Raw genomic sequence first — 15,007 nt, 5'->3', positions numbered from 1 at the left:
ACTTCTTAGTCAGGCAGAAAAGAGAAAGCAGTAGTAGCAGAGTTCTGAGAAGCAGCAGAGAGACTACATGTCTTCAAGTGGTCTGAGATGCACTTGACAGGGGCCATATAATCAGCTCTAGGGAGGAGTTCAATGCAAGTTTTTTAGAAATCGATTTGTTGATGGTGGTCACAGGCACTCAATCAGTAATCGGAGCATCAGTTCTCTCTGCAAATGCATCTGCGGCTGACAGGTTTGGTTCAGCCTTTCAGTAGTTTTGTCAAAAAGGGGCAAATGCTTAGCCATCACCTCTTGAAAGAATTTGATCACCTGCCAGTGAAAGGAAATATGTGCTACTAATGACACAGCATGACGGTGGTCAATATTTTGATGCAAAAAAGAGACATGACAGGTAGAAGGATGTGTCCAGAAGAGACCGCAATTGGAGTGCATTTCAGAAAATACTATGAGGAGTGGATGTTTTGATTTGATTTTTAGATTTCAAATGGACACCATCAATTAATATTGATTTTTAGTAACCCAATCAGCAATATGCAGTATTTTTTGATTTTTATTTATTTATTTGGCATTCCACTTCACACAAAGTAGCCCAGAAGATAAGTATTTATCATCACTATGATTTGCTAAGGGTAACACAGTGATTTAGAAGTGCAACTAGCCATTAGGCCACATAGCTATAATTAGAGAAAACTTGTAAGATTTTTTAAGAGTGGTAGATCGAGCACATAATATTAATCTGATCACTGTTTTTAAACTTTTTTTTTATTCCTGGCATTCATTTGCATTATTTAAAAATGGCTTTTTTTTAACTTCATAGATAGATTAGCCAACTCATTACATTGACACATTGTTTTTATAGCCCACAAATGGAACAGACAGGTCATTTCTGTTTGCTTCTTTTTGGGCAAAGTCTGAAGCAGATGACATTCCTGTCTGTCTACCCAGAGTACAGACAGATCCTGAAAGCAGACATTCCGAAAGAAGTGGGAAGTGTAAGTAAAAAAGGGAAAAAAAAGGAACAACAACAACACGAAGACAAATGATTGGGTTGGGTGCGGTTTGAGAGAAGGCACGTTATTAAGTGATGTGCTCGGGTTGCAGTCATTTTCATCTCTCAAAGTGCCAATTATAGGCTGATTTCAAGAGTTGTATGCCGATTGGCGCCTGCCACGGAGGCTGGGAGGTGATGGGCTTGTGATGGAGTGTGTATGCATATACGGGGAGTCAACCTGACTGTCTGCCTGCTTTAATGGACTTTCTAATTAAAAGACCATCACTCCAGCTGGAAACCAGCCAGGAGACAGAGCAGAGGGTGGGATGGTTCTCTACTAAAAATCAGGAACTCCATACTTTTCTCGCCAACATAGCTGTTATTTCACAAATCATACTTTCCTTTGTCACATTGATTGCTAAACAATTGAGTCAAATTTGAGCTGCCCTTGTATTTAACCCAACTGCAGCTGAACTTTGCAAATCATGCCTGAATTTAAGCTTAGAAAAGTGGTAAGGAGATGATTCATGAGGAAACAGACCCAAGTATAAGCATCTTTCTCACAAACATGCAATATGTCAATATATGCACCAGACCTTTTATGTCTAATCGGCTCACAGGCCCCTCACCTCCTGCCCTTAAAGTTCACAGCAGACGCACTCCTTCATTGCAAAGCTTGTTAAAGTGTTGCCAGCGCAGAGGTAAACTAAACAAAGGGAAAGGCCTCATTTAAAGCTTTCTGCTTCCCAGGGTCACTTTCAGGTTGGGGCTTTTTGAGGTCTTCAGGGTACTTTGCACACATTCTGGATGTCCAAAATGCAAAAGCGGGCTGCAGTCAGTAGCAGAAACACAGCATGGCTTTCCTTGCAACAGTGAGACCCTCCCAGCTCTGTTATTCCATTACTTGTACAAAACCACTGAATATTAGTAGGTCAGCCGGTCACACATCTAGGAGGATCATGTCATGCAGACAGCCTGTCTATAAACTGTGTTTTTCCCCCCCTTTTTACAGGCAGCTTCCACACATCAAAGTGCTCTGAAGGCGTTTCATGTTGGATGTGTTTTAAGCAGGACAGAAAGAAAAGTGCCTTAAAAAGGCAAAAGAGAAGATGAAAGTGAACATCAGTCGTCCCCAATGAGGAGCTGCCTAATCCAACACAAGGTCTAGGCCAGGAGGTAGGGGGGCACAAAGAGGTGGGCTGCACACAGCATGGAAAGCAACACAGTACTCCAAATGGAAAGCAAGAGTAGCCCTTTACTGGATGTCAAAGTAAAAACAGCAGCTCAGTTATTGGAAACAAAATGATGGTGTATCATCAGGAGAAGCTTTAGGCTTTAACTTCACCCCCTCAATCCTCTATCACTAGTTTAATTGTCGCTTCTTTAAGTACTGTTTGTCTCATGATGGCTTTGCCACAATTTATGTATCAAAGGAGCTGAAATGAGCAGCTTCCTGAAGACCAAGTGCATGCTAAGGGTCCACCAGCATCAATATTTCAGAATACTGTGTCTCCTTAAGGAGAACCATGCCACTGGTTCAAGTAGGAATGAAAAAGTCAGTAGGGAATAGTAGTTTCGTTACAAAAAACACAAAAGTGCTTTCCTGAAAACCACAGGTAAAATGAGAAGGTGTCTGCAGTTTAAACCACCATGACATAATGGGGTGTAAACTTGGCTAGGATCACCAACCAACATCAACATTAGCATCACAACCTTCACTACCTCCTTAACCTTAAGAGTAAATCTTGAAACCAGTCATGTGATTTTAAGAGACTAGAAGGAGCTTCTATGACTACAAGTTGCCACTGCTGATTGGAAGAGAGCAAAGAGGAAGACTCCTTTGTAGTAAGGGAAACATCAGCCAGGAAGGACAGCAGGTAGGCTTCTTAATGTTAAGCTGTTGTTTTCTTCATTTTTGCTCTCATTACTAAACCATATACTGTGTACATATACATACCATACATATGCACGTTATTATATGTATTACACACATATACACATTATACCCCTTTCGTAAGAAGTGGTCCGGTTCATTAGGTGTCAGCTTCTTGAGCTTTCTGAGGTGTTCAACATAGACAAACTACAGTGTATACATTCTGAAATGTGTAACTAACGTTAGAAGACAACTTTAAATTTCCTCATCTCACTTTGCCCAGCAGTAGCGAGAAGATATAGAGAAGGGGTGGGTTTATGATGGGCTCAGAATATCAAGCAATTGCAGGCTTATTGGAAACCATCTACTAAGACGGGACTACAAAGAAAAGGACTTTTTTGCAGGTTGGAGCACAGCAAGGAAACTAGCTATACTGGCCTAAAACAAATTTCAGAGACTACAAACATTTTTGCTGTCTTTTATTACTATTATTTTATTAGGCACTTCTTTTACGCACCAGTTTTTCATTTACTTTCTTAATTGATAAGTGTTTGAATGACTAGATTAGCATGGGTTTTAGCATTCTGGAATTGAATGTCCATAAATAGCAATAAGCCGGACAGACTTATTAATAAGAGAAAGGAAGCAGAGCTATACCTGTTATGGGGGAAAGCTAAATTAGTTGGGGTTAGTCCAGGCAGAACTAAGCAGGGTATAGAATGGACAAGAGGGTACAACAATTTGTGGAACTGGAGAATCTTTGGTTTGGGGTCTACACTTAGGCCCAGATTATATTTGCAGGAGGAAACCCTTTGTTTTGTCTGCCACTGCCTCTCTGTCTCTGAGCAGTACACATGCACTAAGCCTTTAAAATTACACAGCAGAGAGAACATTACAGTGGGTCATCCAGGGCTGCCAACACTTTTAATAGAACTATTGAATTTTTTATAGGCAAAATTAAGCAGATCCACATAGCTCAAATGGCAAATGTTCAACTTCTGGAAAATAGACTCTTTAATATAAATATTGCAAAACACAAGTCTAAATAATTGTCAAGCAAAATCTTCATAACTCCAAGCAAAGAATTCACCTTTCATTCTATGTATGGCTCACACCTTATAAAATTGTAACTAGGTCACGTAAGTGGGGTTTTGCAGTGCCGGGGGCACATGAGGCCTAAGTCTTCTATGACATCATTCTAGTGACTGAAGCCCTGAGAGAGCAGTCACACCAGGGCCTCAGCTGAAGCTTGCGTGCTTGTAGGGTAAAGAGTTTAGGGATGAATTGTGACACCTTATGAAGCCACATTAGATTAGTGAAAGTACTCAAGGGTGCAGAGCAGCACAGTTACAGTGTAAGTGCTCTGAAGTGAGTATATATCAAGAGGATAGGAGATACTGTAAAGCAAAATAAAGAATTTACCAAGTATTCAGATACCAGTCAACTTTAAGGAATCCAAATAAAAGTTTGGAGGCCAAAAGGAGATCATTTTAAAAAACATTAAAGTGACAGCCAGCTTCATAAATGTGCAAGTTAGGTACAGAGAGGCTGGCAGGCTTAAACCTCTGTCTAGACAATATGGAGGATTACCATAGCAAATGGTGAAGGGGACGAGCTACCCCTGTATAGATAATAATTTTAGTTTCTCCCTGCACATTGGCATGGCTTTGAGAGGGTACAATACTCGTATGCCTTACAGTTACCATAATACTACTTGTCACCAACATGGAACCATTTTTGCACTATAGTATGAATAAAAATAAATGGAACATTCTACTAACCAAAAGAATGCAAACTGTTCTACTTACAAAATAAAGATCTGAAATTACAAAAGCTCAACACATGTGGTAAATTGGACTTTTGTGCCTAAATTGTGAGGGTCACCACCCTTTTCTACCCTCAACACTTAGCAGTATTTGGATGACAGCCTACAAAATACTTTAGAGCAACTCTCAGTTCTGATGGTACGGCAAATTCAGGACTTGAACAATTGCTCATTATTTAAGCAAAGAGAAAGAACTGGCTCAGACACATTCCACAAAGGGTAAGTCTAGTGAACAAAGCACTCCAAAGGCAGGTCAGAATGTAAAAAGACTGAGACACGATTTATAGCTGTGCAAAAGGAGCACAGCCAAAATGAAGTAAATGCGGACAAAACACAGTGTGCTTACCACACTTCAGAATAATATGGAATATTGTTTGGGACATAAAGTCTTAGGGAGTACATGTTAGATTAATGTACTTACATGTAAGTTTGTCAACCAATCAAAACTCATCTAAAGACTACTAGTTGTTCTGTTGACGTGGCTACACATAAGCATACATTTGTTGCAAATTACTGTGACTAAAGAGTTTGTTGGTGTTAGAATGGTTTTCTGTATTTAGCTCTCAACCATATTTTGGGAGGTGATTAGCCAAAATGTGTGCAGTATAAAATAGTTAACAAGCTTTTAAGAGTATATAATACACACATTGTTACTAAAATCACACATAAATCAGCCAATTATGATGTTTCTGGGGAAGATGGTAGATCACTATGGAACACACACACTTTTTCATATTTCCCAGGCTCTCTTCAAAATGTTCATAGTGTTCTTGGCTGAACTGAGAACAAGTAGTGTCTGTAGGGGCCAGCCATTCCCTTTCAAGTTTAGGATGAGGAAACTGGATTTTTAGGTGTACGTTTCTGTTCTTTAAATTGCTAACAAAAACATGATGGTATGAGGATAATATAAAGTTAGACATTTAGAATAATTTAGATGAGAACAGGCCATTCAACCCAACAAAACTCACCAATCCTATTAATTTAAATCTTCCAAAATAATGTCTAGTTTGAAAGTTCCCTAAAGTTCGATTGTCTACCACACTACTTGGTAACTTATTGCATGTGCCTATGGCTCTCTGTGTGAACAAAAACTTTCTAATATCTGTACAAAATTTACCCTTCACAAGTTTCCAGCTGAGTCGCCATGCTCTTGTTGAACTTTTTTAAAGTAATAGTCACAATCCACTGGACAGATTCCTTGATACTTTTCTATTATCGTGACACAAATCGGTGGGGCCGTTACCTGAGTTACTTAATTTTTGGATTTAAATTATTAGAGTGGCCTACCCCAACCACAAATATTAACCTTAAAGTGGTTGACCTTAAAGGGGTGGAGGATAGTTACCTATATGTCCCTAATGTCAATGTCCCCTTTGTGTATAATCATAATCATAATTTTAAACACTTCATGCATACTTGTATTATATTTAATCATTCATACAGACTCATTCTTAAGCCATGCATTGGTTTGTACATTTGATCCTTGCTATACTATACCTATACTATTCTAAGTTTACTAGCCATGCTACCCATTTAAGACGGGTTGAAATCTAAGTTATCAACATAGACCTCAGTCCTAACATTTGCAGCGCACCATTTATTAGAATGTATCTTTTAATGCATATGTAAATGCATTGCATTTGTCATTCCAACAGATGGCACATTACAAACATCCATCCATCCATTTTCCAACCCGCTGAATCCGAACACAGGGTCACGGGGGTCTGCTGGAGCCAATCCCAGCCAACACAGGGCACAAGGCAGGGAACCAATCCCGGGCAGGGTGCCAACCCACCGCAGGACACACACAAACACACCCACACACCAAGCACACACCAGGGCCAATTTAGAATCTCCAATCCACCTAACCTGCATGTCTTCGGACTGTGGGAGGAAACCGGGAGTGCCCGGAGGAAACCCACCGCAGACACGGGGAGAACATGCAAACTCCACACAGGGAGGACCCGGGAAGTGAACCCGGGTCCCCAGATCTCCCAACTGCGAGGCAGCAGCGCTACCCACTGCGCCACCGTGCCGCCCACATTACAAACATATATAGCATTAATGCAAATGTTTGTGATACGCCATCTGTTGGAATGATGAATGCAATACATATGTCTCTGTTAGATGCCATTTGGTATGGGATTTGTTATAACGCCATTTGTTATAATTCTAACCATTTGTTAGAATGCCAAATTCAATGCATTTTATTACTACAAATGTTTGTGATGCACCATCCGTTGAAATGACAGAAACATAGCAACCGGACGAACACAGAAATACACAGACACACACTTCTACTTTTATTAAGGTAGATTACATATATATTCTGAATATTAATGCACTTTTTTATGCCTTGATGGGTACTAAAAGTCATTTTACAGTCTTCACAATAAGTTAAAATTATGCTGTTGTGTTGTGACTACAATTCTAAATGCTCCGAGGCATAAAGATATTTATTTTGCACTTTGCAGGAGAATTCAGGCACTCAAAATAATAAGCATAAGCCAACCTGAAGAGGGCAACCTCAAATTAGAATAATAATTTAATATACCAGCCCTGCATTTTTCTAAATAAATTAGTCAATTGTATAGGTCTGCTTTGCCCCGGTAAGAGTTAAGGAGGATCCTGTTTTTTTTCTCATCAGTAACAGGTACAAGTCAGAGCTTGGCTCTTTACAGGTGCCATGAAGGTGTAACAGGAGTGTGTTGGAGGTTCTGCTTGAGAGGTGAAATGGAGGACGAGTTTGGGCAAAATGTAATTCCTAACCTCTCCCAGCTCTAGAGTGGAGGAAGAGTCCACTCAAGAGCACTGGCCTCACTTGCAGACATTTCTGGAATTCCTGCCCCTTTTAGCCTCTTCGCTATATAAGAAACAAGATGACCAGAAGTCAGAGTTCATTATCAGATTTGTGTCTGCTGAAGCCACATTTGTCCACAGAAGCAACTGTTTTAGAGACCACATGAGACAAACTATTTCAGTTCCTTCTGTTTTACTTAAATTAGCATTGTTGCAATTAAATGGGGATCTCCACGAGAGTCCAGCTCCCCCACTTTGTCCAGTCTCACTTGCCTTCACACAAGGCACAAGTTAAATGCAGGCCACACTCAATAAATTCTACTCAAAGACATGAGTCTAGCTTTCTTTAATGGAGTGTGTCATGTTAACTCAACTGGAAACCAAACTGAAGTCCAAGAGATGACTGCCAGCAATGCCACTTGCTGTGTCATTAGGACAACCAATGGCAAATTATTTAAATTACAAAAATCTGATATTTCAAACACATGCCTTCCTGTATATAAAACTGTGATTTTACAAGTGAAATCCTAAAGAAAAACATGCAAGACCATTATCTCTGTACAACAAAATCTACTAGAGTGATTTTGATTAAAATCAATAGGATTCAAGCATTCTGCAATGCCAAGTTGCATTCAGATTGAGTGATTCATTTGAGTTATTATGCTCACTGTGTCACATCTGTACACACAGACGTCACTCTGAAAGAGGTCAGATCATGTTCAGGGATGCCTAAAATGTGTAAATCCATTGAAAATCTGAAGTTGAACTTTTGACCCACAGTATACAAAGGGAAAATTAACAAATGCACGTCAAATATATCCTCATGCTCAATTCATTGCAGTCTTGTTAACATCTAGCTGTACATTTTTAAATTTTGCCTAATATTAGCAATCCTTAAAAAAAGCCTCAATGCCAACCAAGTAAAAAATGAATACACAAAAAACTTTAAAATATAAAAGAATACTTTTAAAGGAGATAGACAGCTCAGTACAATAGTGTGTTTGGAAATCTTTACTAAAAGGAATTCAAAAAAGGAAACACTCAAATATGTGTGCTGAGAAGAAGGACTGACCATGAATTAAAGTCTTAAAGTCTTAGCTTTGGTAACTTGCAACCTAGAAGCCTTGAGACTAGCTAATTATATTCAATTATATTTTCTAGAATTCTTTTCCAATTTCGTCCTTTTGGATTTGTGAAATATTTTACACAGTAGATGGCACATTGGTATAGCAGTTAGCACTACAGCCTCATACCTCCTGGACATGGCTTGTCAGTGTGGCATTTGCAAGATCTCCCTGTGTCCATGGGGGCTTTCTTTGGATACCACAGTATCCCCTAAAGATGGCAACTCTAAAACAGACCACTGTAAGTGTGTGGCTATGTGTGACATTTTACCAGCCATCGGAGGGCATCATGTGGAGGTTTGGTTTCTGACTTACACCATTTCTCCCCACAATCCTGTAAAGGAATATGGTGATAGATTTGGGGAATTAATTCCTTAGTGAATGAGTGTGTGATGAACGGCTGGGTTCCATGCCCGGCCGGGACGCCCCTGCTGTGTATGTTCCGGGGGAGCAGCCATGGACAGCTCAATACCTCCCCCGGGGCACTTGGTGGCAGCCTCCCTGGCCGACGCTGATTCCCCAACCTCCCGCAGGGCTCCATGGGAGATGGAGTCCTCCACAGCTTGGTTGGGGCCCAGGGTGGCTGCTAGGGGGGGCTGTCTCCTTCCAACAGCCCAGCTGGACGATTCTACAGCCCCACCCGGAAGGGCAAATAGGACCAGGTGGTCAAGCACCTGGAACACTTCCGGGTGGGTTATAAAAAGGGCCAGCCACCATCACTCGAGAGCCAGAGTCGGGAGGAGGAGGACTAAGCCTGAGGAGGAGTGGTGGTGATAATAGAATGATTGTTGTGGTATTTGTGTGTGTTTTGGGACTGTGTTGGGCCTGTGGGACACGGGGAAGGCGTGCCCCACGGCTGAAGAAAAATAAACGTGTGTGTTATTTAAGTACGTGCCTCTGCGTCAGTCTGCGCTATATAGCGCCTTTCACAAGTGCAATTGGCCCTTTTATAAGTGAAAGGGGATGTGCCCAGAGATGAAGATTTCCAGGGCTGGTTCCAGCCTTGCCTGATCACGTTCATGAAATTATACTATGATGCAATACAATGTGATTTTTAATTCTCTATAAACTGTTTGAATAAATTCACCATTTAGCCCACAGGGTGAGTATTTGTTAGGAAAGTAGATGAGTCTAGATATTGTTGGAATTTTTTTTCCAAACTGGTATCCATCATTATCATTTAGGAAAATCAAATGATAAACTGAGGCAGGTCAACAGCAAGCATGCTTTGCAGCACACATGGTTTATGTGCCATGTAGTAAGCTACTGGCTATGCGGGGCCTCCACTCAATTTTTTTTCCTTTCTTCATTCAAGAAAGTGACACCTTTCCTCACAATAAATGAGTGTGCACTTTTAACAACCAAGCAAAACCAAAGCAATGAAATGGATACTTGCGCATCAAATGCATATTTGTGCAGTGCGTCACTGAACATCTGGAGATGCACTTTACATGAAACTTCAGCTTTTACATTTTAATCCAGAGTGCCAGCAGCTTCACCAATGAAAACAAACCTCTAGCGCTATTATTCAGCTGTCCGAGAACAACTCAAAGCCCTTCAGAAGTCTGAAGACGAATGAAGAAAATGTGCAACTGTTAACCTCTGACCTGCCTCCTACTGGGTTATTAACCTCAGTGACAAAAGCAACAGGCACGCTATTTACCAAGTAGCAGCACTGAAATCGTTGCTATTTCTGTTTGACTCAAAAGGAACGATTACCACAAATAAACGAAAACATGGCAGTGCAATAGTAAAGGAACCCCACGACATCCACAAAGCTAGGAGGTTGTTGGCATTCCTTCACATTTCTGCATTCCTTTATAAAAATCAACAACTGTGGCAGCTAACATGCTGGACCTTGAAGCAGGAGCAGAAAATGAACCTTGATGGGCTGTACCATGTTGGAATGCTTTTTACAGCTGCTGGGCACTTGTTTGTCACTATTGTGATGGAAAGAAACAGTTGAAGGTCCTGCATCTGATCACAGTAATACACCAGATACAAGCTGAGAGGCAAAAGATGTACCATGAAGAAAATTAAGAATGTTCACCCCGTTTCTGGATTAACTTCTTATACTTTCTGGTTACTGATTACTGAAATCTGTAGTGGAAAGATTGTGTATAAGGAATGAAGCAAACTTGGATTACAGAGCACACTCACAGACGAAGAGTGTCAGTTAGCTTAACGTTCATATTTGGGATGGTGGGTGAAACTGGACTAACCAGTGAAAACCTACAAAAGGAAAACATTCAAACTCCAGAAGGATGGTGATAGAGCTGGGCTTATCATCAAGATTTCTAAGGTAACATAACTACTGCTGCTGCTACATTAAAATACAAACTATATAAGCGGAAATGGCACTATAACCAAAATTTACTTGCAGGTCCGGTGCTTATTCAGCAACAGGTGATCTTGCAACACACTCTGTGGCTGGCCTGGCAGTGGGTGGTCATCATAAAGGCTAACTGCCATAGTACTAAACGTCTAGTAGCCTGGGGTAGTTTGTCTAGTGTGACATTCCAGCTTCAAACTTGTATTTGGCCAAAATGTAAAACACGCACCAACCGTCTCAAAAATGACCTCTTCTAGAAAATTCCAAAAACACCAAATAAAGTTAAAGCTTCTCTGCAACATTCAGTATGGTCATTGTGTAAGATAATTGCCTCTGTGTCTGTATGCAGATGAGAACAAATTTTGTCTTTGTCCTGGAATGGCTGCAATTTTTTGCTAAACTAGGTTTTTGTTGAGACAGAATGTATATAAAGGTTCGGCGCAGTAAGCTTTAGCTCCATAGTGACAAAAGGTCTTCATAGGTACTATGGAGGCAAGCATCCCTTAAGGGCATATCCAGTCTCCATAGTGTTGCTGCTTCACTCATAAACCACACCGCCCGAAATACAGCAGCACAGAGGTAGTCATGAATCTACCAGCCCCCCATTTCTATTACCACCTACTGGTCAAAGGAAAGAATTTACCCTTCATTTTGTAAGTATTTTGATAAAGAATAGCATTACAAAAAAAAAAATACACACTGCGGCTGGGACAGTTTCTCCTTTGTTCAAAGCCAGCACAATTTCAGCAAATGCAGACATCAGAAAAGAATCAAATGCTTAATGCACTGTGCTCTAGCTCTGACATTACGACAGCAGGGAATCGAGAGCCCGAGCCAAGAAAAAGCTAGAGACCCAGCAAGACGCCAAGCACGTCAATTCAACAATGCAGAACACAGACTTAGCAGGTCGTTAACCGGGGCTCTGGCTTTTCCAACTGAACCAGAGAAATGGTTGCTATCAGCAAGGAATCTCTGTGCTTCTAGTTTGCTTGTCCTAACTTATAAAGCAGTAGGTGTAATCCTGTCATGGTTTCGAGGAAGGAAGGGATGCTGACATCCTACCTTTTTTAGATGGCCACTTCGTGTTCCCACAAACACTACAGAATGTTCCCCATATGTGTAGGCAGCCACAGCTGCCATCCCATCTGATCGGTCTTCAAACAGCGGTGTTCCTTCAATGACACGCAAGCCCCCCAAAGGCTGATTCAGGACTAGGCCACAGAAATTGTCATCAATTTGCATAGGCTAGGGAAAAGACAGCAAGTGAAAATAAGTTATATTAGGACATTCTTACACAAAGAGAAGCAGCATTTATTTTTGCCTCTTTGGACAAATATACAAGTACATAATAGGAAATCAATTTTCACCCAACAGTTAGTCAAAGAAGAGCTGCTTTGCAGTTACTGGCATTAAAAGATCTCTTGAAAGTTAACGTCACCTTTTCTAAGAAGAAGAAAATTATATGAAGGAGAGTGTGGATCACCTCAAATGCACCACAAAGGGAGATCACAGATATCTTGAAAATATGCTCCAAGACCTTCAAAGAACGCTAACAAAGAATCTTGCCACCATCTTTAAACAACAAGAATGGGCTTTCCAAGGCACACAGACACTCACCGTATTAATGCAGGGTAACTCCTTATTGAGCAGCCAAGGCAGGGATAGCTTTCCTTCTCCACGATAGCAAGACTGGATCCTTTCCCTCATGGCCTCGTTCACATCTTGAAGGGAAAACAGGCAGAGAACAGATTCCCTAGGTGGATTGGAACGGTTCTTCTGGCCTTGCGAGAACACCACAAACAGAACATCATCGTCCTCCGAGAGACCAAGAGCCTGTGCCAACTTCTTCCCAGGCCTGTGCTTATATGCAGCTTGCACAAGGCGGTATTCCACACCATCTTTGGTGCAACCCAATGGGAACTCCACATACGAATAGAACTCTGAGTCATCAGCACACATGCGGACAATCTTGGAGGTAAAAAAACTTTTCTCCACCAGCATCCAGCTGAGTGAGCTGAGTGTCCAGTTGCAGGGTTAGGAAATACACATAACTACGGCTAGAGAAGCCGTAAACATAGTAGATGTCAAAGGCAGGGTAAAGGGAGAGTGTATCTGATGGGATCTTGATTTGGGAAGAAACAAACTCATCCTGATAGACCAGGCTAAACATTTCAACGCTTTCCTCGTCAGCCACAAGCTTACGGCTAGAAAGGGTAGGGAAATACTCCGATTTTCCGTCTATAGCTGCACCCACAAAAAGATGGCTGCTACCCTTCTTGCTTCCTTTTTTGTCTGCAGTCTTAATGTCTTCTTTGACCACCACTACCCCAGCCATGCCATCTGCTTCTTTAGCTCCAGATAAGTAATGTTCCTTCCTGTGATGTGGCTCACCTAATTTGAAGAGGTCATCTAATCTTAAGAACTGACAAACACCTTGCCACACACTACCACAAGCCACTAGACGATCTCCCATATAATCCACCAAAAGTAACTTGTTAACATTATCAGAAGCAGCAAGCTTGTGAGTGCAGGAACGGACACTGGGAGGAGGGTAACACCAACTGTTGTCTTCAACCGGGCCTGTAACATGCACACGAAGCTCAGTCAGGTTTGCAGAGAGCTTGTAGATTCGGTTTATAGCGCCAACAAACACATCTCCGGTCACCCTGTGAACAGTCAAGTGTGTCAAAGTTGTGTCGGTGACCTGAAACACACCCAGTTCTGGAGGTTTATCAGTGGAGAGAACGGCAGGGGCCTCCAGTGAAAGGTGAACATGGCTCAGGATAAGTGCTATATGTAACCACCAAGGTTTCATCTCGGGTTGCTGGGGGGGAAGGGGGAGCCACAATGATCTTCTGCCTTCTTGAGCTTGTCCTGTGCGTTAGGGATTCATTTCTGTAAAACAAAAAGGGAAAGGAGAAACTTATTGAAGAGTCTTACTTCTGCTTGTTAATCACTTTTAATGGCTGGTGCGGAGACATAGTGATTAGTGTTACTGTCTTCCCAATATTGTCTGTTCAAATCCTTTGTCTGTTTCATTGCCCACGTGGAGTATGTTATATGTTCTTGTGCTGTCTGTGCTGTCTTTTTCCCTGGAACCTCCTCTTCTCCTTTCCTATCCCACAAGTATGTACTGTACATATTAGATTAATTGGCAACTCTGTAATGGGTTGCTGTCATATCTGTGTCTTAATTCCAATGCTGCTGGGATACCAATTTGCCCCATACAACCCTGAATTGCATTAAACAGGCTTGAAAATGGAATGGAAATGTTATCATTTATCATCCATTTTGAAAATCCGTTTTCAAATTACAAGACTGCAGGCAGACCGGCCATTCCCAGCTGATATTAACACAAGCTGGCAATCCACCATGGGACACATTCACTCATATTGGGGCAATTTATAGTGCCCATCTGCAAATCTTAAAAATTTGGGGGAAAAAAAATCAAAGTACTTGAACACAAGGAAAATGCACAAACTCCATACAAACTAGGTCAGGAACTGAACCTACACACCACCATACAATGTAAAATTAATTTATTGTTCACTGCAGCAACTGTAATTTGTCACAAATTTCTTCAACCTCTGTGCAACAATACACAAAGCAATATGGTAGCAATAAGACATCTGGTTAAATCTAAGAGCCAGAGGGGGCAGTGAAGTTACATATAAAAAAGACAAAGACATTTTATCAATTATTTCAACTGTCATTGGTGGCTATAAGTCAGCTAAAACTGTGAGATTTTTAATAACTGCTTCAATAGTCTGTGCTCACCTCAAGCAAATGTGCAAAAATACTGACGTAAGGACACCTGCCAGACCTATCTGTTGCCATGGAAACCAACATCAAAGTGTCACGTCACAAACCAAAGGTTCCAAGTCAGAAAGTTTACACTGGTAAACGCCACCTTCAATTCCGGGATGAACCACATAGTAATAGTATACCCTGAAAGGAGAATAAAGGGCTGCGGCAGCTTCCAAGCCAGCAGTTAACCCAGGTGACCTATGGTCATGATTACTACTTTGTTCTTGATTTTGTGTAATGCTTCATTGGGTTCAAA

General features: G+C 41.2%; 1 protein-coding gene across 1 annotated transcript in view; it reads right to left on the bottom strand.

Annotated features, from left to right (window-relative positions):
* Nucleotides 1-15,007, bottom strand: part of plxna3 (plexin A3) — a 312,944-nt gene that overhangs the window by 254,845 nt on the left and 43,092 nt on the right. The window contains 3 exon segments of the mRNA XM_028813391.2: nt 12,007-12,189; nt 12,562-12,927; nt 12,929-13,839. Coding sequence (XP_028669224.1) covers nt 12,007-12,189; nt 12,562-12,927; nt 12,929-13,759 — 1,380 coding nt within the window. The 5' untranslated portion in view covers nt 13,760-13,839.

Source organism: Erpetoichthys calabaricus, chromosome 11, assembly GCF_900747795.2.
Source record: "Erpetoichthys calabaricus chromosome 11, fErpCal1.3, whole genome shotgun sequence".
Taxonomy (NCBI): Eukaryota; Metazoa; Chordata; class Cladistia; order Polypteriformes; family Polypteridae; genus Erpetoichthys; species Erpetoichthys calabaricus.
Note: the sequence above shows the minus strand (reverse complement) of the source record. Positions and strands in the feature narration are given on the sequence as shown.